The following is a 21,517-nucleotide window of genomic DNA, read 5'->3' as shown; positions in this document are numbered from 1 at the left end:
GGAAATTCTTCTAATTCTCGTATATATATGTGTGTATATATACAGTGCATCCGGAAAGTATTCACAGCGCATCACTTTTTCCACATTTTGTTATGTTACAGCCTTATTCCAAAATGGATTAAATTCATTTTTTCCTCAGAATGCTACACACAACACCCCATAATGACAACGTGAAAAACGTTTACTTGAGATTTTTGCAAATTTATTAAAAATAAAAAAATTGAGAAAGCACATGTACATAAGTATTCACAGCCTTTGCCATGAAGCTCAAAATTGAGCTCAGGTGCATCCTGTTTCCCCTGATCATCCTTGAGATGTTTCTGCAGCTTAACTGGAGTCCACCTGTGGTAAATTCAGTTGATTGGACATGATATGGAAAGGCACACACCTGTCTACATAAGGTCCCACAGTGACAGTTCATGTCAGAGCACAAACCAAGAATGAAGTCAAAGGAATTGTCTGTAGACCTCCGAGACAGGATTGTCTCAAGGCACAAATCTGGGGAAGGTTACAGAAAAATTTCTGCTGCCGGCCATCTAAACTGAGCGATCAGAGGAGAAGGGCCTTAGTCAGGGAGGTGACCAAGAACCCGATGGTCACTCTGTCAGAGCTCCAGAGGTCCTCTGTGGAGAGAGGAGAACCTTCCAGAAGGACAACCATCTCTGGAGCAATCCACCAATCAGGCCTGTATGGTAGAGTGGCCAGACGGAAGCCACTCCTTAGTAAAAGGCACATGGCAGCCCGCCTGGAGTTTGCCAAAAGTCACCTGAAGTACTCTCAGACCATGAGAAACAAAATTCTTTGGTCTGATGAGACAAAGATTGAACTCTTTGGTGTGAATGCCAGGCGTCACGTTTGGAGGAAACCTGGCACCATCCCTACAGTGAAGCATGGTGGTGGCAGCATCATGCTGTGGGGATGTTTTTCAGCGGCAGGGACTGGGAGACTAGTCAGGATAAAGGGAAAGATGACTGCTGCAATGTACTGAGACATTCTGGATGAAAACCTGCTCCAGAGCGCTCTTGACCTCAGACTGGGGCGACGGTTCATCTTTCAGCAGGACAAACCCCCTAAGCACACAGCCAAGATATCAAAGGAGACAACTCTGTGACTGTCTTTGAGTGGCCCAGCCAGAGCCCAGAATTGAATCCAATTGAACATCTCTGGAGAGATCTTAAAATGGCTGTGCACCGACACTTCCTATCCAACCTGATGGCGCTTCAGAGGTGCTGCAAAGAGGAATGGGCGAAACTGGCCAAGTATAGGTGTGCCAAGCTTGTGGCATTATATTCAAAAAGACTTGAGGCTGTAATTGCTGCCAAAGGTACATCGACAAAGTATTGAGCAAAGGCAGTGAATACTTATGTACATGTGATTGCTCAGTTTTTTTATTTTTAATAAATTTGCAAAAACCTCAAGTAAACTTTTTTCATGTTGTCATTATGGGGTGTTGTGTGCAGAATTCTGAGGAAAAAAATGAATTTAATCCATTTTGGAATAAGGCTGTAACATAACAAAATGTGGAAAAAGTGATGCGCTGTGAATACTTTCCGGATGCACTGTATATATATATATATACAGTATATACTATGGGGCTTTGCCCAGTGCTCACTTCGCGTCCCAAAATCCCCATATGGCTTGGGCTACACACCAGCCACTTCGCAACTGTGTGAAGAGGGGGGCTGAATGCACCCCAAGAAGACACGGTCACTCCTCTGAAACCCCCTCTTCAACAGTGATACAATGGGAAACAAATAGTTTTTTTTACCTCCTCTTTGCTCAATGAGCTGTTGGCTTGCTGCTGCTGCCATGCCGTGTGATCTCCATCTCGTGCGGCGCTTCGAACATTTAAAAGCCTATATAGCAGCTGTCCTTTTGTCTCACTGTCTTCTCTCTCTTCTCCCCCAGACATCCTCTGCTCTTCTTGGGGGTCCCGCTCTCGAGGCGTGCCCCTATGAAGAGGATGATTTTCTATTCTTTTAATTGAGAGACTGAACTATACCCTCCGACTACACATGGAGCTCGATTCACTCCTGAAAGAGACTTCTATTTGTCTGAAGTGTTTGAATAACGTTTCTGTCTCTAAAATCTCCTGTGTATCTGTGCAACTCAGTGACCCAAGCTTGACAGCATATGTGGATTTCACTTTCACCAAACAACAAATCTTTTAATTCTCGCGGATATGCTTCTTCATTGGGAAGAAACACTACTTTTCCCTGATGGCAACATGAATTAGATGATCTACAAGTCTCCTGCTTAAAGTTTAAATCTGAACAATATATTCAATCTCTTTTCGCGGATCCATTAATTCATAATAATTTGTTTACGCTAATGTGATCTTTACTACCATTTTTTGAGACTTTTGAATTGTAGTACTTCCCCAACAGGGATGAGCTTCCCAGGTCTGTTCCGGTGGCCTCCAAGCAGACCAGGACGGCTGTCCTCTCATTGCCCAGGGGACGTATTGTCCTTCTCGTGGACCTTCCAAGCATCCTGGCTGGGTAGGGTCCCCAGCCATCTGTCACAATATATATATAAACTGTTCAAAAAAATTAAAGGAACACTTTTTAATCAGAGTATAGCATCAAGTCAATGAAACTTCTTGGCTATTGATCTGATCATTTAAGTAGCAGAGGGGTTGTTAATCAGTTTCAGCTGCTTTGGTGTTAATGAAGTTAAGAACAGGTGCACTAGAGGGGCAACAATGAGATGACCCCCAAAACAGGAATACAGTAGTTTAACAGGTGGAGGCCACTGACATTTTTCCCTCCTCATCTTTTCTGACTGTTTTTTCATTAGTTTTGCATTTGGCTACGGTCAGTGTCACTACTGGTAGCATGAGGCGATACCTGAACCTTACAGAAATTGCACAGGTAGTCCAACTTCTCCAGGATGGCCCTTCAGTACGTGCCATTACCAAAAGGTTTGCTGTGTCTCCCAGCACAGTCTCAAGGACATGGTGGAGACCAGCAGTTACTCTAGGAGAGCTGGACAGGGCCGTAGAAGGTCCTTGACCCATCAGCAGGACGGGTATCAGCTCCTTTGGGCAAGGAGGAACAGGATGAGCACTGCCAGAGCCATACAAAATGACCTCCAACAGGCCACTGGTGTGAATGTCTCTGACCAAACAATCAGAAACAGACTTCATGAGGGTGGCCTGAGGGCCCAACGTCCTCTTCTGGGCCCTGTGCTCACTGCCCGCCACCATGGAGCTCAATTGGCATTTGCCATAGAATACCAGAATTGGCAGGTCCACCACTGGCACCCTCTGCTTTTCACAGATGAGAGCAGGTTGAGCCTGAGAACATGTGACAGACGTGAAAGGGTCTAGAGAAGCTGTGGAAAATGTTATGCTGCCTGTAACATCGTTCAGCATGACCAGTTTGGTGGTGGGTCAGTGATGGTCGGGTGAGGCATATCCATGGAAGAATGCACAGACCTCTACAGGCTAGACAATGGCACCTTGACTGGCATTAAGTATCCGGATGAAATCCTTGGACCCATTGTCAGACCCTATGCTGGTGCAGTGGGCTTTGGGTTCCTCCTGGTGCACGACAATGCCTGGCCTCATGTGACGAGAGTATGCAAGTAGTTCCTGGAGGATGATGGAATTGATACCACTGACCTAAATCCAATAGAACAATAGAACAAAGCAATAAATTCATCACAAGCACAATCAAGCAAAGAATTACTACTTACATGCAGAGAAAGTCAGCCACCAGGAAGACAAAAGGAAACTGGAACAAAAAACATAGCAGGCATTCAGAAAACCACACACTTGGAAAATTCCTTGTCAAAGTTTATCTTGTCAGGACAAGGATACTGCAAAAATAAAGAATGAAAACAAGAACAAAGGGTTGGGACTCCAGGGGATTCCCTGTTTAAGGTCGAAGCTGAAAAAAAAATAAGTGCTGAAAAGGGTTTAGTGTGGAAATTACAGCTCCTCAAACTGCCTCCATCAGAAGTGAGGCCCAGAATGAACAAGCAGATGGCTTTATATTGGAAGAATCAGAAGTGGCAGGACTGGAGATGTTGAAACCAGAAATTACTTCATTGGTCTTTCAGGGTGCTCTCTTCAATTCTAGACAAAATGGAAATTGTGTTAGTGATTGGTTCACACCCAAAACCTTCCCATGTTCTAAGACAAAGCAACATGTGTGACAATATATACTTTTAAAAATCGAATAGCTTCCAAATTCTGCTGTCAGACAAAAAAGAAAAGACTGAACAAACCAATCCCCTGATTCATATCCTGAAAAATGTACCAGTGGTCATAGGTCTGCTGAGGGAGCAGCTTCACCATTACGATGTTTCAAATAGGGACTCTCCTGAGAGTCTGCTCAAATTTCGGTATAAACTATTGAAAACTGAGAAATCTGACAGAAATTCAGGTTAAGAATTGTATCAGGATGTTACAAAATGAGTCAGGGTAAGTTGGCTGAAGCATTGATATGATGCAATGAACTTCCAGTTAAACAGGCAGTGACATCAGACAAGGAACCTGGCTTAACATGATGGCTAGTTTAGGAGCTGACAAGAGGCAAAGATGAATTTGAAAATGAATGCCGAGCTGAGACCAGAGCAGAACGAATAAGAAGGTGTCACAGAACTCATGGAAATTTCTTCTCTTATGTAGAGATGTGGCGGCACGGTGGTGCAGTGGGTAGCGCTGCTGCCTCGCAGTTAGGAGACCCTGCGTGCAGTTTGCATGTTCTCCCCGTGTCTGCGTGGGTTTCCTCCCATAGTCCAAAGACATGCAGGTTAGATGCATTGGCGATTCTAAATTGTCCCTAGTGTGTGCTGGATGTGTGTGTGTGTGTGTGCCCTGTGGTGGGCTGGTGCCCTGCCTGAGGTTTGTTTCCTGCCATGCACCCTGTGTTGGCTGGGATTGGCTCCAGCAGACCCCTATGACCCTGTAGTTAGGACATAGCGAGTTGGATAATGGATGGATGGATGGATGTAGAGATGTTACACTCGACCACACTCATGGTGTAGTAAATAGTATTAGTACTGTAGTAGTCACACAATATTTTTATTGTTTTATAAATACAGTATATATAAATATATACTAGCTATGCAAGCCCATGCTGTAAAAAGCCCGGGCTCCTAGAAAATATTGAAATCAACAGAAAAAAAGCTGAAATGCAGATTCGGTGGTTTCGTTTTGCGGACATGCTCACCCCCCTTGTCTATCAGTGGCTAAGTGAGTTTCTCTCTCGCTTGTCTTTCCTTAGCAGTTTCACTTTGGCGATGGAGTTGCTTTCTTTCAGCTTCATGCTGTAGTCTCCTACTTCTTTTTTCTTCTGATTCGTTACCTTGGGACCACCTTGCCAGCTCTTCATGCTGTAGCCTCGCACTTCCAGGCCACCTCGCTCTTCCAGGCCGGAAAGACAGACAGACAGACACAATTCCATGCATAGATGTTTATATATGATATATATTTATATATTGTGCTGGATGGTGGCCGGTGCCATTACATGACCAGGACCCCTCCATAATGGTGTAGATAACCTATGGAGGGCGCTATCTCACCCAAACTGTTATTTGGCAGGGCTATACAGGACTTGGTATTGGTTGGCTCAGCACTGTTGGATTCCAGGGAGAGCTACGGGAGCTGCCGAGCCCTACTTTGGGTTTCCGCCATACCTGGGAGTAATACCAGACCTCCCTAATGAGCCACCTGAGGTTCTCCCGGGTGCAGCTTAAAAGGAGCCAGCTACCTCACCGAAGTAAGTCAGAGTTAGAAGGAAGGAAGAGGGATGAAGCTTGCCTGTTGAGGAGTTGAGGTAAAGGAAAGAAAACAGAGAAGAAGAAGTGCTGTATTCCTGGGCTGGAAAATGTTTCCCATGGAATAAAAGCCTTTTATTTTACAGCACTTGTGTCTGTCGTTTCACGTGTTTGGGGGGCTGCTGCGCCCCCTGATTTCCACAATATATATATATATATATATATATATATATATATATATATATATATATATATATACATTTTTTTCTTGTGAAAGTAAAAACATGTTCAGAAGCAGCTGGAAAAGCTTGAATCAAAAGTGGAGCATTTAGTAAAATGGTGCTTGTTCCACTCAGAATGTCATCAAATGGCACAAATGCTTTCTTTGGCAGTGAGAATTTCAAATACTGAATTCAGGGTAACTAAACAGACAACTTGAGGTAATCTTTAAAGTAGAATTTCAGCAGGTGGGCACACCGTTCCTTTTTCGACAAACGTTTTTCTGCATTATTCCATGGTGGGTGGAATATGGTACTCCAGTGATATTAGAACTTGCCATTCAGTGGCAAACAATTGCAAAGGATTAACAGGGGCAAAAGAGCCACTGCGATGTCAGCTTTCAAATGTGGACAATCCAATGATACAGAGACATACATACTGGCAGATGTAGCTAAGGAGAGAACACAAGGGCAGTGTTTTTTGCCTGTAAATAGTTCCCAGGAATGAAATGTTAATGGGCGCCACAGAGTGAGAGAAAAATAAAGTGATGCTTAGAGATGAACCCTGTAAAGGAACCCAGAATGTGAAATGGAACGAAGTAACCCAAACACTACCTAGAAATTTCTTGCAAACAATGGAATGGTGGCAATCTGGTAGAGAGAGGGTGCTCAGGCCATGGAAGACTCATGTGAGGCTAGTAAAACCCCTCCAGGCAAACAGAGATACAGAACCTGAAAAAAGAAGTGCTCTGTTACTCAAATGGCCAACACAGAAGGCAGTCTTAAACCTACCTGGGAAGCCTAACCCTCCAGAGGTCACTTAGTGCAGTGACATCAAATGCCATCAGTGGGTACTCTAATTTGGTGACCCTAGAGCTGTAAATGGCAGACTCTGCCTCCACTGGTCATTCTGAGTCTTGACCCAGAAGTAACTCTGAGTGGTATTTAAAGAGTGGCACTTATTATTAGCAAAATTAGTCTGAAGTCAGAAAGACATATGAGGTGAAGGCTCACTGGCAATGTCTGCAGATGCATAAATGGACTAAGGTGGGATGTGACAGGGAGAATAGATAGATAGATAGATAGATAGATAGACAGACAGACAGACAGACAGACAGACAGACAGACAGACAGACAGACAGACAGACAGACAGACAGACAGAGACTTTATTTGTCCCAGGTGGAAATCTGGCTTTTACAGAAGATTTTTCAGTAACAAAAAAGCGGTGACAAATATGTGGTTGCTGTACTTAGTGGGATTGAGAAGCAGGACATTGTTTTACACAAGGAAAGCAATCTTTGAATGGCAGTAGTGGTAGTAGCAGTAGTAGGATTATCACATGTACTGAGTACAGAGAATTCTTACCTGTATGTCCAAAACGTATGCCGCATGTTTGACTCTCCAGCAACAACACCCAACAATGTGCTCCTTACTCCTGCTTGAGGAAACAAAAAACTTAGAACTAAAGGGTAAACCCAGTGGGAACAATAGTGTTTATAAATGTCCTATCTTTAATTGTGTTGTATTTTGATATTTTAAGTTTCATTTTTATATCATTTGTTTATTCCTTCTTATCATTTTGTCCGTCCCTGACATTTTTCTGTTTGTGGAGAGACACTAGGAGGCACTCTTTCTTTATTAAGGTATAAAAGAAGATAAATTGATAATATATTTTATTTCATTTTATTACATGTGACATGTTGTCTGGGTTTTGGCATGGCTCTACTGCCCTCTGGATCCAGCCAGTGTCCTGGGTTCAAATCCTGTGCCTAGCCATTGTCTGTTATGGAATTTACGCATCCATCTTGTGCCTGTGTGTGTATTGTTCCTTGTGCTGCCAGGATAGTCTCTAGTTCCTGTGACCATGAATTGGAATAAGTTGGTTTAAGAATGTTATATTAATACACGTTATCCCCTTATCTCACACTGTGGGAAGACACACAGTAGAGTTGTAGAGTTGATATTGTTGCCTTTAAAAGCCTAGAAAAAAAAATATCAATTCAACAGTCTAAAACTCTCCAAGCAGTGTCACAGTAGATTTTCACTGTTTTGCTTTATAAAATGTTCTCCTGTGATTGTCTTCCAGGAAATCCCATTTTATCACATCTGGAGTGGCTCTCAGCGGAGTTTGCACTGCACTTTTACACTGGAGCGGCTCAGTCTGAGTACATGTGAGCTGTCATGCCGGCTGTGTGTGTGGCAGGTGGAAGGAGAAGGACAGAGTTTTGGTATTGACTTCAACATTGCCAAGGTGAGTTGGCATGCAGAGTGTAGCACAAAGTCCTACGGATACCCAGTGTTCAATATATTGCTGGTTCATTTACTGTGATTAGTACATTCCACTAGTGGTGTTTGCCTTACTATTTTGCTTTTGTGAGCAGAGTATAAATAAATCACTGAGTACAAGTACTAAAAGTCCTAGTTGGTATCCAGTTTGAAAGCTGAGGCTCATGTCAAACAGGCTAATGAAAGAAACAACTTCAGCTAAACCTTAAAACCTTAAAAATGAATGCGGTTGGTTGGTCCAAATTGTCATTGGCTCTTGAAAGACTTAGAACAGATGGGAACTAGCACTGTGAATCTTATTGTCTTAAATCCAAGTGACTTAGCCCACCCTAATTGTCTATCCAGTCATTATTATTTAGACCCTTGACATCTGAGAGCCAAAGTTGCAGTGGTTCGAGTTCTTCTTGTACCTTGGTGTGACGATGTGGGTTCCGCTCCAGGCTCCCATCTCCGTTTTGGGAGCTCTTGAACACAACAACGTTGGTAATGTCACCGGATGAGCTGGACCGTGAAGACATCAAAAAGCAAGGGGATGGTGCAAAAAGGTGTGAAGTGTTTTTATTAAAACAACAAAATCAACAGTGTCCAAATAAATAGTGTAGTGTAATCAAAACGTTCATAATAAATAAATAATCCATAAAAACAGGTAAAAATCCCAGATGTTTAAAACAAGGTTAAAGCGAGATTAAAATCCTTTTGACGACACTGGGGTCACACCAGCCAAGCTCAGCTTCCTCCTAGTCTCTTCAGCTCTTTCAAGGTATGCTCAGTGGGAGAGACTTCAGCCACTGCGGTCCTCACACTACCAACTCCCATCTTAGCTGCCTCCGCCGGCGTCTGCCTGACTGCCCAGGGTCGGTTGTCCGCCTGTCTTTCTTCTCGCCCTCGAAGACATCCCTCGGATCTCTAGGGTGGACTTGTCCCCGATCGTACCCACTCTTCTATTAACTTAGTAGGCACAATCCTGTCCCACGAGCGCTGATCACTCGCTCCATCTGGGACCCCTAACCTTGCTGACCTTTTTCTTTCTCAGCTAGCTGGCTCGTCCACTCTCTTTCCCCCAAATTTTGCTCCCTGCCTCTTACTTTCTTATCATCTTCCGTCTTTTTTTTTACTGTTCTGATTTGCGTTTCTCCTATTTTTCCTGGGAACATGACTCAGGTGTGGCGTTTAGCAGTTCCCAGCTTCAATTACGGATGCAGAAGACTCCTCACCTGTGCCCATAAGCAAGGAAACGTCCGCCTCACGTAGCGTCCGGGAACCGCTCTGGCCACACTACCACACCCCCTCTTTAAACATCGAGTGCGGTGATTATTTATTTAAAAACTGGGCTTTTCTTCTGAGATGTGGATGCGCTATATCACACTTGGGTGCTTGATGAAGTGGATGGGTAGAAGAAACTTCCTTTACAGTCCTTAGTGTAGCTGAATGTTGTGCTGATCTGTAAATGTGCTCCAAGTAACGCTCATTCCTTTCGCCCTGAGCTACACTGTGTGCTCTTAGTCTTTACTGATACCCACTGATAATAAGAGTAGCTGTCTCCCAAGGTGAAATACTATTGGTCACGTAATGGCATGTTCTAGAAGGCCAGTCACTTAATGCAGTGTGCAGCAGAAAAGAGAGGCTGTCCACATTAAAAATGAAGTTGAAGTGGAGTGCCTTGGGAACATACATTTGGTTAGAAGATGTAATCATGTAAGACAGTTAAGCACTTTTTCAAGCAGTCTTTTGGCCTTTGCCACTGCTTTCCCACGACACACCGCATTTACTTGGCAGATTTTTCCTGCCCTGTGCAGATTAATACGTCACATGCTGTTCACCATGCCAGTCATAAAGAGTTAAGTCTCATTTGGGAAGAGTATTTTGTGAAAACGAAAACAAATTTATTATGTAATGATTAACAGACAAATTGAACAAGCTTTATTTTATTAATACTGTAACTGCTATGTTGAAAGCTGTCCCAGAGCAGTTTAACACATACATTAGAATAATAAAGCATCTTCTTTCAGCAAAAGTAGGTGAAGTGCATCGCATTACTGAATTAAACATTCATACACTGGGATCCTGTGATATATATTTAGAAATTAGTAAGTCTTTACAAAAAAGAATCCATAGTAGATCATTCTTAATTTTTCTGCCGTGTTTCATCCTGTCTGTGTATGGAACTCAGCTTCTTGAGAGCATAAAGCAAATCTGAAATATGAACCCCCTAACTTCAGGTCACAGGTAGATTTAAAGTGACATCAGTCTTCAGTTAACGTATGAGCTTTTTTACTTCAACTGGGATGGCATATTTCATTTTGAGAGTAAATGTGCCCTGCATAGTTGCTGCCAGAAATGACCATGTCAAGTACAGTCATGTGAAAAAGCCCACCTCATCAGATGTTTTGTTTTTCTTTTTTAATTAAGATTAAGATTTGATCTTCATTTAAACAGTATCAATAGATAATGGTGATATACCACATTTACATTTTGTAGTCAACTGCATAATTTAAATAAACGTAAATGCAAGATTTGCATGTGGAATAAATAAGTACATCCCTGCATTCATCACTGTCTCAAATACCTAAAATTAGAATCAAGTGCGCAAGATCAGGTGTAAATGATTAGAACATTGTTACAGAGAATTGTGCCTGAATCTGTCTTACTGTATTTATGCCTCAGACATTTAGTTCGGTTTGCTCTTTGTTGTTGAAGTGTGCTTTACCACAAAGCATAGGCCTTTAGAAAGAAGCTTATAGATGCCACAGAGTCTGAGAAGGGATATAAAAAGGTAAACAATTGGAAATCAATCATTCCACTGTCCAGAAGACCATCTGCAAGTGGAGAATGTTTCAAACAACTCCCAACTTGTCCAGGCCTGGCCATTCCAGCAGGTTCGGCTTGACAGCAGAATACGAGATCCTGAAAGATGTCTCTAAGAACCCCAGCATTTCATCACTGCACCTACAGGTATCTCTCGCTGCTGTTGATGTCAAAGGGCAGAAGCATACCATTAGGAAGAGGCTGAACAAATTAGACCTACATGGCAGGTGTACCAGGCGGAAGCCTTTGCTGTCCAGAAAGAACATCAGGGAAAGACTAAAGTTTGCCCATAAACACCTAGGCAAAAATCAGGACTTATGGAACAATGTGCTCTGGACAAACATGGCAAAGATTGAGTTATTTGGCTCCAGTACCAGAAGACATATATGGTTAAACAACAACAACAATATTTATTTATATAGTTTAGTTTAGTACCGTCTTTTTCCGAAAATAAGACACTGTTTTACTTTCTTTTTTGGTCCAAAATATGCACTAGGGCTTATTTTCGGGGGAGGACAAAAATAAAAGTATATTTATATATTTTTATTTAATATTTATTTATTTTACACAGAATACAGAAATTAAAATTTATTCAATTACAGTCATGTCATCTTCTTCTGGAACATCGTCATAAATCAAATTCTGAATTCTGTTCTGATTTTCCTCCAAATCCATTTCCTGTTGAATCATTGGCCCGAATCTCTCATGTCTTGCAATATAGCTATCGTTAAATGAATACTTCTTGTCTAAGTAGCCTGTTCGTAGTGCATTGGAAACACAACTATCAGTTATTTTGTCCCATGAATTTTGTACCCAATTCACAACTTCCTGTAAGCCTGGTTTTACAAAAAAAATAAAATGACGTATGAGGAAATAATCAGACTTACAAGACTGAAATGAACAAACGTTGTATCTGCACTGTCGCTCAATGTAGACTGCTGCCTTAACGAACAATTATTTATAGTGTGCGCCAACGACGCGTTCCGTCGCATTCCGCATATGCATGCCCCCCTCCACCCCCTCCCCACCTCATTCGACCATACTCTGCGATACGCGCGACGCAGTACAACACAGCAGAGCAGAGCGGACACAATATTTATGTATTCATGCTGCCTTATGTTGTATTTTTAAGATAAATTCCAAGAATTAATTTGAAACGAACTGTAGAGGTAAACAATGAATTTCTCGGAATATTTTATTTCAAACATTTCTCTGAAATACGAGTATTAGGGAAGCTAAACATACTTAATACATCAACAGCATTTTTTAACGAATTCTTTTTTTCACATTATTTTAACTAGGGCTTATTTTCGGGGGAGGGCTTATATTACAAAAAGTTCCGAAAATCTCGATAGGGCTTATTTTCGGGGGATGTCTTATTTTCGGAAAAAGACGGTAGTTTATTTATATAGCTCCTTTCACAAACATAAGGTCACAGAGCTCTGAACAGCAAATACAGTACAAATACAACAGTGAAAACAAAACATAACCAAAACCAATACAAATAATAAATAAGCAAACAGGAACTATTCAGCACTGATTGAAAGCCTGTATAAAAAAGAAATGTTTTTTAAAAAAAAAAGTTTTGTTTTTTAAAAGAATCAACAGACTCGGCTCCACGCAGACCACAAGGCAGGCTATTCCATAGTCTTGGTGTCACAGACTGAAAGGCACGATCCCCACAGGTTTTAGCCAAGTGTGTGGGACAACTACAAGGCCCTGTTGCCCAGATCTAAGAGTCTAACAAGCTGTATAGCATTAGAGCAGACTGGTTAGGTACTCAGGAGCTTGTCCATGCAAAGTAAGTACCAAAACTTTAAAATGAATTCTATAAAAGACTGGGAGCCAGTGCAGTGTGTGCAGAATGGGGGTAATATGATCACTCAGGCTAGCGCGAGTTAGGAGCCTGGCAGCTGCATTTTAGACTAACTAAAGATGTGAGAGTGAGGACTTGCTAGAGAGCATTACAGTAGTCAAGCCGTGAGGAAATAAAAGAATGAACAAGCATCTCCATTTCTGACTTTGAAACAGCATTTCTTAGATTAGAAAAATTTCTTAAATGAAAGAAACATGAGCGGCTGACTGATCTTACATATGCATCATATGTAGCACATATATAGCACAATATAACACATTTTCATACAAATGATATAGCTCTAAGTGCTTTACAGGATGAAGAAAGAGAAAAAAGACAAAATATAAAAATAAAATTAGGCAATACTAATTAACATAGAATAAAAGTAAGGTCCGATGGCCAGGGAGGACAGAAAAACCAAGCAAAAAAAAAACTCCAGATGGCTGGAGAAAAAAACAAAATCTGCAGGGGTTCAGAGGCCACGAGACCACCCAGCCCCCTCTAGGCATTCTACCTAACATAAATGACCTCACAATCAGTCCTCATTGTATTCAGGATTCACATGGAAGAACTTGATGAGGACGGTCACGTGGACTTCTGGCCTTTAATCCATCAATGTAGGAACATCAAAATGCTTTGATCATGTGGTGGTGGCGCAGATCTCCCAAAAATAACTTTAGGGGTTAGTACGGATATCGGAGTTACCATGAATGATATTCCATCCATTATCCAATCCGCTATATCCTAACTACAGGGTCACGGGGGTCTGCTGGAGCCAATCCCAGCCAACACAGGGCGCAAGGCAGGAAACAAACCCTGGGCATTGCGCCAGCCCACCACAGGACACACACACACACACACACCCACACACCAAGCACACACTAGGGACAATTTAGGATCGCCAATCCACTTAACCTGCATGTCTTTGGACTGTGGGAGGAAACCGGAGTACCTGGAGGAAACCCATGCAGACACGGGGAGAACATGCAAACTCCATGCAGGGAGAACCCAGGAAGCAAACCCAGGTCTCCTTACTACGAGGCAGCAGCGCTACCACTGTGCCACCGTGCCGCCCCATGAATGATATTGATAATTAAATGCATAACCAGAATATCAGGATTAAACTGAAATAAAGCTATGAGAAAGCCATGTTAAAGTAATGTGTTTTTAGCAGTTTTTCAAAGTGCTCCACTGAATTAGCCTGGTGAATTTCTGTTGGTAAGCTATTCCAGATTTTAGGTGCCTAACAGCAGAAGGCCACCTCACCACTTCTTTTAAGTTTAGCTCTTGGAATTATAAGTACACACTCATTTGAAGATCTAAGGTTATGATTTGGAGTGTAAGGTGAAAGACATTCCAAAATATAAGATGGAAAGAGATTATTTAAGGCTTTGTAAACCATAAGCAGGATTTTAAAGTAAATTCAAAATGACATGGGTAACCAATGTAGTGACATCAAAACTAGAGAGATGTGCTCTGATTTTCTTTTCCTAGTTAAGATTCTGGCAGCTGCATTCTGCACTCGTTGCAATCGATTGATGTCTTTTTTGGTTAGTCCTGAGAGGAGTGCGTTACAGTAATCTAGCTGACTGAAAACAAAAGTGTGAACTAATTTCTCAAAAAAAAGCCAAAGACAGCTTTCAGTAAGAAAAATCTGATACCAGCTATAAAGCATGGTGATGAAAATGTTATGGTCTGGGGCTGCTTTGCTGCATCAGGGCCTGGGAGGCTCACCATCATGAAATCCACTATGAATTCTTCATTGTGCCAGAGGATAATGTGACAGCATCTATCAGAAGCCCAACTGAAAGTGGGTCTTACATCATGATAATAAACCTAAACATACCAGGACATCCCCCAAAGGATGACTGAAAAGAAAGAAATGGAGGGTTCTGGAGTGGCCAAGTCAAAACCTGGATCAGAATCACATTGAGCTACTGTGCGGGGATGTGAAACAGGCTGTATATGCAAGACACCCCTCACACATCACACAGCTGAAATAATTCTGCATGAAGAAGTGGGAAACACCTTCTGGCAGATTTACAGTTATTGGAAATGTCTACTTGAGGTTGTTTCTGCCAAATGGGACAATGCCAGCTATTAGAGTCAAAGGGGTGTACTTACTTTTACTACAGACGGAGGGATATCTGTTCATTTTTTGTTGAATAAATTATTGCCAATCAAATTTCCATTTTTTTTTTTTTAACTACCTAACCTTTATCTAAAGATGCTGTTTAAACGAAGATCAATTCTTAATATTTCAATATATATACGAGGGACGTTCAAAAAGTTCTGCACTTTTATATTTTCATTGGAAACGGTGAAGGCAGGAGGAATAGTAATTGGTCATGTCTGAGAGTTTCATGTGACTAGTTCTGTCTGGCAAGCCAGCTGCCCTTGCAGTTTAGTATAAGAGTTGTCAACCTGTGGTGAAGATGGCTGCAAAACTTATAAATTTCACCAAAGAGAAACTGCATTCTGTCATACGCTTTTTCTGTCATATGCTTTTTTGTCATATCCACATGTATGCTCAGTATGGGGATAAAATTCTTTCTTGTAGAGTCATCTATAAGTAAATTAAAATGTTTGAAAATGGCCGTACTAGTGTGAATCATACAGAGCGCTCTGGATGTCCATTACAACCACGTGATGATGATGATGTGAAAGCAGTGGTACATCAATGGCTACGCGCTCAACTGAAAACATTTTTGACGCTAGGAAAATTGCATCGCAAAGGAAGGTGACTATTTACAAAAGTGATGTAATTTGTTATTGAAAGTCTTAATAAATAGAGTTAAAAAAGTGTGGAAATCATGTCCCTCTTATATATATATATATATATATATATATATATATATATATATATATATATATATATATATATATATATATATATATATATTCATTGCATTCGTAGACTGAGTCTTGATGACCTGAATTGTGTGGGTGGTTTCCTACCAGGTAACGCTTGTGGTTGGTCTGCCATTTGGCAAACATCCACCACGGTGCCCTCTTTCAGTTGCGAGGAGCAGATCATGGAATGTTGATTCCCCAAGAGGGGAGCAGTAGAGTGTATATGCCTGATGAGCCCAAATGAGGGCGAAACACATGCCGCGTACTCTTTGCATTATTTGACAGTAAACTATGCAACATATATATATATATATATATATATATATATATATATATATATATATATATATATATATATTATTTATTTTTTTTTTTTAAAGAAAAAGTATTTCATGGGGTGTTCTTAGTTTTTCACATGACTGTATGTGTAGCCTGACTGTGACTTCAGTGGTGGTTGCCCTTTTAGTGATCAGTAAAGGATGCTGTGCTGTGAATATGAAGAGCAGAGTGGCATCCTGACTTACTGAGCAGGCTGCGAGATCCAATGTTGGAGCACAGACCTGGAGTCAAAAAAAAAAAAAAATTAAGAGCCATTAGCAAGGTATGGTGTAAAATCAAGTGATCATTTTTTAAAATATCCATCCATTTTCCAACCCGCTGAATCCGAACACAGGGTCACGGGGGTCTGCTGGAGCCTATCCCAGCCAACACAGGGCACAAGGCAGGAAACAATCCTGGGCAGGGTGCCAACCCACCGCAGGACACACACAAACACACCCACACACCAAGCACACACTAGGGCCAATTTAGAATCACCAATCCACCTAACCTGCATGTCTTTGGAATGTGGGAGGAAACCGGAGCGCCCGGAGGAAACCCACGCAGACACGGGGAGAACATGCAAACTCCACGCAGGGAGGACCCGGGAATCGAACCCAGGTCCCCAGATCTCCCAACTGCGAGGCAGCAGCGCTACCCACTGCGCCACCGTGCTAATTAAAGATAATGGTTTAAACACAAACAGACAATAAAATAGGACAAAGGTTTACAAAAACACCACACACAAGAGCAGAAGACATGGCAACGTGTTTAATGTTGATTAGCACACGCAGTTAAGAATTTCACTCTACTCGGTACACATGCTAATAATCCCCCTTAATAAAAGACTAAGTGTCTTTTGTCTAAGTGTCCTGCCAGCTGCTTCCATCAAAAACCTTTTTAGTAATAAAATGCATTGCATTTGGCATTCCAATAGATGGTTCATCACAAACATTAATGCTTCTTGTACGAATGCCATACCAAATGCTATATAACAGAGATGTGCATTGCATGGTGCACTGCAAACGTTAACGCTGAGGTCTACAGTGATTACTTAGGTTTCCACAGCTAGTAAACCACTAACAGTCCGTACTGTGAAGTCCTGCACAGTATCTTATGGTGCAATCACCAGGTTACCTGTCCATCTTAAAGGATAGTAAAGAACTCCAAATGAATTAATAGGCCTCACTGTTGCTGTCTAACAGCTTGGAGGACTCCTGACCTACAGTCTGTCATCTCCCATTGCCCACCATCCATATTTATTTCCCAGGGCTAATTAACTCCTGAGCATCATGCATTATATTTGGGCATTGTGACCCCCTTTGATGGAGGTCTGATGTCACTGACAATGTTGTCACTGCTGGTGAACTAACTCCCAGGGCACAGCTTGGCACAGCTCCTGTCCTTATTCTGGGCACTGTGTTTTGCTGTATTTTGTCTGTAAATGTGTATAGCAGACTGAGCCTATCAGTAGGAAGTGCTCTTTAAAGCAATTATTGAAAAGAAGCCACTATGTCAACTATTTTTTAAACATGAAAGGGCAATGCTTCAATATACTAAATGTTTTGTGCTACTTTATCCTTCATAAATAACCAATCATTGTATTTTCTGAATATAACAGAATACCCTTCTAAAGGAAAATGTGTGTCCTCCTCCCTATCTATTTATTGATTGATTTATTAACCAAATATTAACCACACAGAAGCCACCAATCAGTGTTTTCAGCTCTGAGTAAGTGTTTGGCATAAGCAATTTTAACAATTTATTTATTAATGATATGTAAAGACACTTGATAATCCAGGCACCTTACCTATAAGTCATATTTATAGCACAGATAATTCTGGTAAAGCAAAATTTGAGTTCACTGATGGCAGTTAGTGGTGCCTGAGCCCTTTGACTTGCTCAAAGTGTGGCACATCATGCAGCAACAGACTCTAGAACATGAGCGACTGTGCCACAGAGACTCTCCTATCAGACACTCAGAAATGGCAGTTAATCAAGAAGTAACAGAAGTGGCCTTGCCTTCCTGTAATAGAGGAACAGCAGCTGGAAATAACTTTCTTTTATTGAGCATTTTACAGCAAAATGACTGAAATTGGTTTCATCTTTGAAACGATTGTTACACCAGCTACATGCCTTTACAGAAAAACAACACAATTCAATCTGAAGACAGAAAAGCCGATTGCTGGTGTCTGCAACCGTACTGGCATTGAGTGTCTCCTGGGAGAAATACGACCGGGGACCACAGGTGACAAATCAGTCCTTTGAGCAGCACTGGCAACAATGAACAATTGAAAAGTGAAAGTTCTGACACTGAGAGCGGGGACCTGAAAAACTCTTTAGACAAATAGCTCATGACACATGCCTGCAGCATCAGTCATCCTCGTTTAATTTCACTCTTAATTCTCTCAAAAGGAGACCAGAAGATGAAGAATGTTACAATCAGGAGTTGCTAAATACATGCTTACGTCATTTATGAAATGAAAAAAAACAAGCTAGGCATGAGAACCTTTTAGGTACAGGCAGTCTAATGACTACTGAAGACACTAAAATCTCTCTCTATATAATCCAAAGTTGACTGACTCACTGACACGCGCGCACACACTCATCACTCATTGCCTGTTTAATTAAAAAGCTGAAAGCTAGGTTAGTAGGCATCTGCTAAGAAAGGACATTTTGATATCAATATATAGGTTGAAAACAACACCCTATGACAGAAAAGCTAAATACCACAAAATTTCAAAAACACCTTGACAGATTCGATTGAAATTTGGTGAGGTTATGAAAGATGCAGCAGGAGTGATTGACATCAGCCCTAACCAATAGGGTGGAAGGAACACTGAAGCAGAAGTGGTGCCCAGGACAAGAAACACCGGACATAAACGCGTGGTGTCTACAGTCGCGTATGAAATGAAATATGAAAAAAAGAACATTTGGCAATGATCAAGAAAGATGCAAAGCTCAATGGTAATCGAGTGCTATAAAACTCCAAGGAGGGTGGCTATGAGCGTTGGTGTTACTTCGAAGCAAAAAGGTAGGAAGAGAGTGTCGCTTCCCGATATGCATTACAAGTAGTGGCATAAGTGGCATCTCCGGATCCAAGATAAGATGGACAAAAAGTGTAAGTTTAACCTTAACAGGGCCTAGACTAGTTACTCCACTGTAACAGACATTCCCGTCTATGGAGTTTTAAATGTGACACACACCCAATCCCCAAAATTACTTACATTTACATCCATACTCTGAATAGGGGGCTGCCAAATCCCTCCTCTCCACCACTCCTCAAAATCCTTTACTCATTTTCACCAATTTTTCTGGATCAGCCATAGAGGAAACATACTTTCCAACAGTTTAAGAGTTTACCCATACAGGATCAGCTGTACACAACAGTGTGTAAGTCATATATGGCTTTAAAGTAAGATCACTTGCCCAGTATCTTGTTCTCTGTCATGTGTAGTCTGCCTAACACTCCTGTCCCGCTTCCCTTCAACTGAATGCTTCTGAGGACGATGCCTTTCAGTTCTTTTAATTTGAAGGAACTGCCGACGGATCAAAACAGCTAGAAGTTGTCAGGTTTATCAGGCTTCAGTACTGAATAAAGCTACAATACTGTTTCTTGAAGTGCCAGAATAAAAGTCTCATTGCCCAGTTATTCAAGAGTAAGCCACTCCAGTGATCTAACAGTTTTCTGATATGGCTTGTGTATTGATCCTGTGAAAGAAAAATTAACTGCTTGCAAGCTACATACAGTTAATAGCTGACAAAGCCGTTTTGCTATAATGGCAGGTTATTCATACAGGCATCTGTCATAAAACAGGTTGCAGTAAGCTGACATAAGACAACTTCTTTCTTTAGGAATGCATCTGTTAGAAACAGGAAAGATGACCTTTCCTTCTTTAGGGTCTATCTAACAAGTGAAAAAAATAAGAACAGATGGCCGATTAGCGTAATAAAATAAAATGCTAGAGTAAATGATATTGCGTTTTTTGTTATAAAGAAGGGGGAGGAAGAAGAAATTATAAAAAGCCAATAGAAAAAATGTAACTTTGCTCTTCTGCCTTGCAACGTAGAATCCAGGTACTCATCTGTGACTGAATAAAAATCTAATTGATTGAACTATTCCTGTCTTCCTTGGGATTTTCTTCCACAATCCAAATTGACTTACAATATTTAATGTACAATTGGTTCCATTTCTTTTGTTTCCCAGTAGGAGCACAGGCAAGTCAAGTGACATTCTTATAATCACACAGTGTCAGTAATAATAATAATAAAAATAATAATAATAATAATGCATTTTATTTATAGGGCACTTTACATTTGTAGTAAATCTCAAAGTGCTACATAAAAAGTTTAAACAAAGGCAAACACGTTAAAAACAGAGATAAAACAACAATAATTATAGCATTCTTGTTAATAAGCTTTCCTAAATAGAAAAGTCTTTCGCTGTTTTTTTAAAACAGCCCACAATCTGCTGTGTTCTTAGGCTCTCTTAGGGCATTCCAGAGCCATGGAGCAGCGGCTGCAAAAGCTTGGTCACCTATTGTACAAAGTTTGGTCACAGGGGGGCGAAGGCAATAGGTATTTGCAAAACAGAGATTTCTTGTAGTGGATTGTAATATAAGAAGTTCCCTAAGTTATTGTGGAGCATTTCCATGGATACAATGGTGAGTAAGCAGACCAAGTTTGTATTCAATACGGTGGTTAATAGGGAGCCAATTCAGTGACCGGAGGATTGGTGAAATGTGTTCATATTTCCGCACCCTCATCAGTAGCAGGATTTGAACCGACAGCGTCAGAGTTTGAGGTCCTAGGACCAAAGCCCTACCAAGTACACCACATTGCCTGCCATTGATATCAGCCCCTTTTATAAAAATACAAATGTTTTATACATTAAAAGTGCTTCGTTACATTGAATTTCTGATTCATCCAGTTAACGGGTGGTACTGTAACTGAGACCCATTGTCTAATAAAATTTCACAAATCAAACTGGGTAGCACAGTTAGTACAGAATAAATGTAAAATTGAGAAAAAAACACGGAAACTGACTTTTAAACACCTTAACGTACATAGAAAAATCAACACAGGAAACAGATCGGGAGTGGTCTCCCCTAGACTTTCTCGTATACTCAGATATGGGGATGGATATTTGAGGAGTAAACCGCAAGACATATATATTTTTTATATTATGTACATAACAGAACCATTAACAACGAATCAAATCAATAATATATTGAACAATTATTACAAAAGTTAAGTTGAATAATTCGGACTCTGCAGTTCCATGAATATAAGGTAAGTACCACTTCCTGTTAGCAGAAATAGCCCAAAAGTTCATAGAAATCTATGTTTTTTTTACCTAATACTTGTATGCAAAATTTGGTTGACCTAAGTAAAAGCATACTGAAGTTATCGTGTTTACACACACACACACACAAACACACAGACAGACACACA

General features: G+C 41.0%; 1 protein-coding gene across 1 annotated transcript in view; it reads left to right on the top strand.

Annotated features, from left to right (window-relative positions):
* unc5a (unc-5 netrin receptor A) overlaps positions 1-21,517 on the top strand; it is an 869,594-nt gene that overhangs the window by 835,344 nt on the left and 12,733 nt on the right. The window contains exon 14 of the mRNA XM_028813729.2: positions 8,033-8,197. Within this exon, the coding sequence (XP_028669562.1) occupies positions 8,033-8,197 (165 nt within the window). The remainder of the gene's footprint in view (positions 1-8,032; positions 8,198-21,517) is intronic.

Source organism: Erpetoichthys calabaricus, chromosome 11, assembly GCF_900747795.2.
Source record: "Erpetoichthys calabaricus chromosome 11, fErpCal1.3, whole genome shotgun sequence".
In the NCBI taxonomy this organism is placed as follows: Eukaryota; Metazoa; Chordata; class Cladistia; order Polypteriformes; family Polypteridae; genus Erpetoichthys; species Erpetoichthys calabaricus.
Note: the sequence above shows the minus strand (reverse complement) of the source record. Positions and strands in the feature narration are given on the sequence as shown.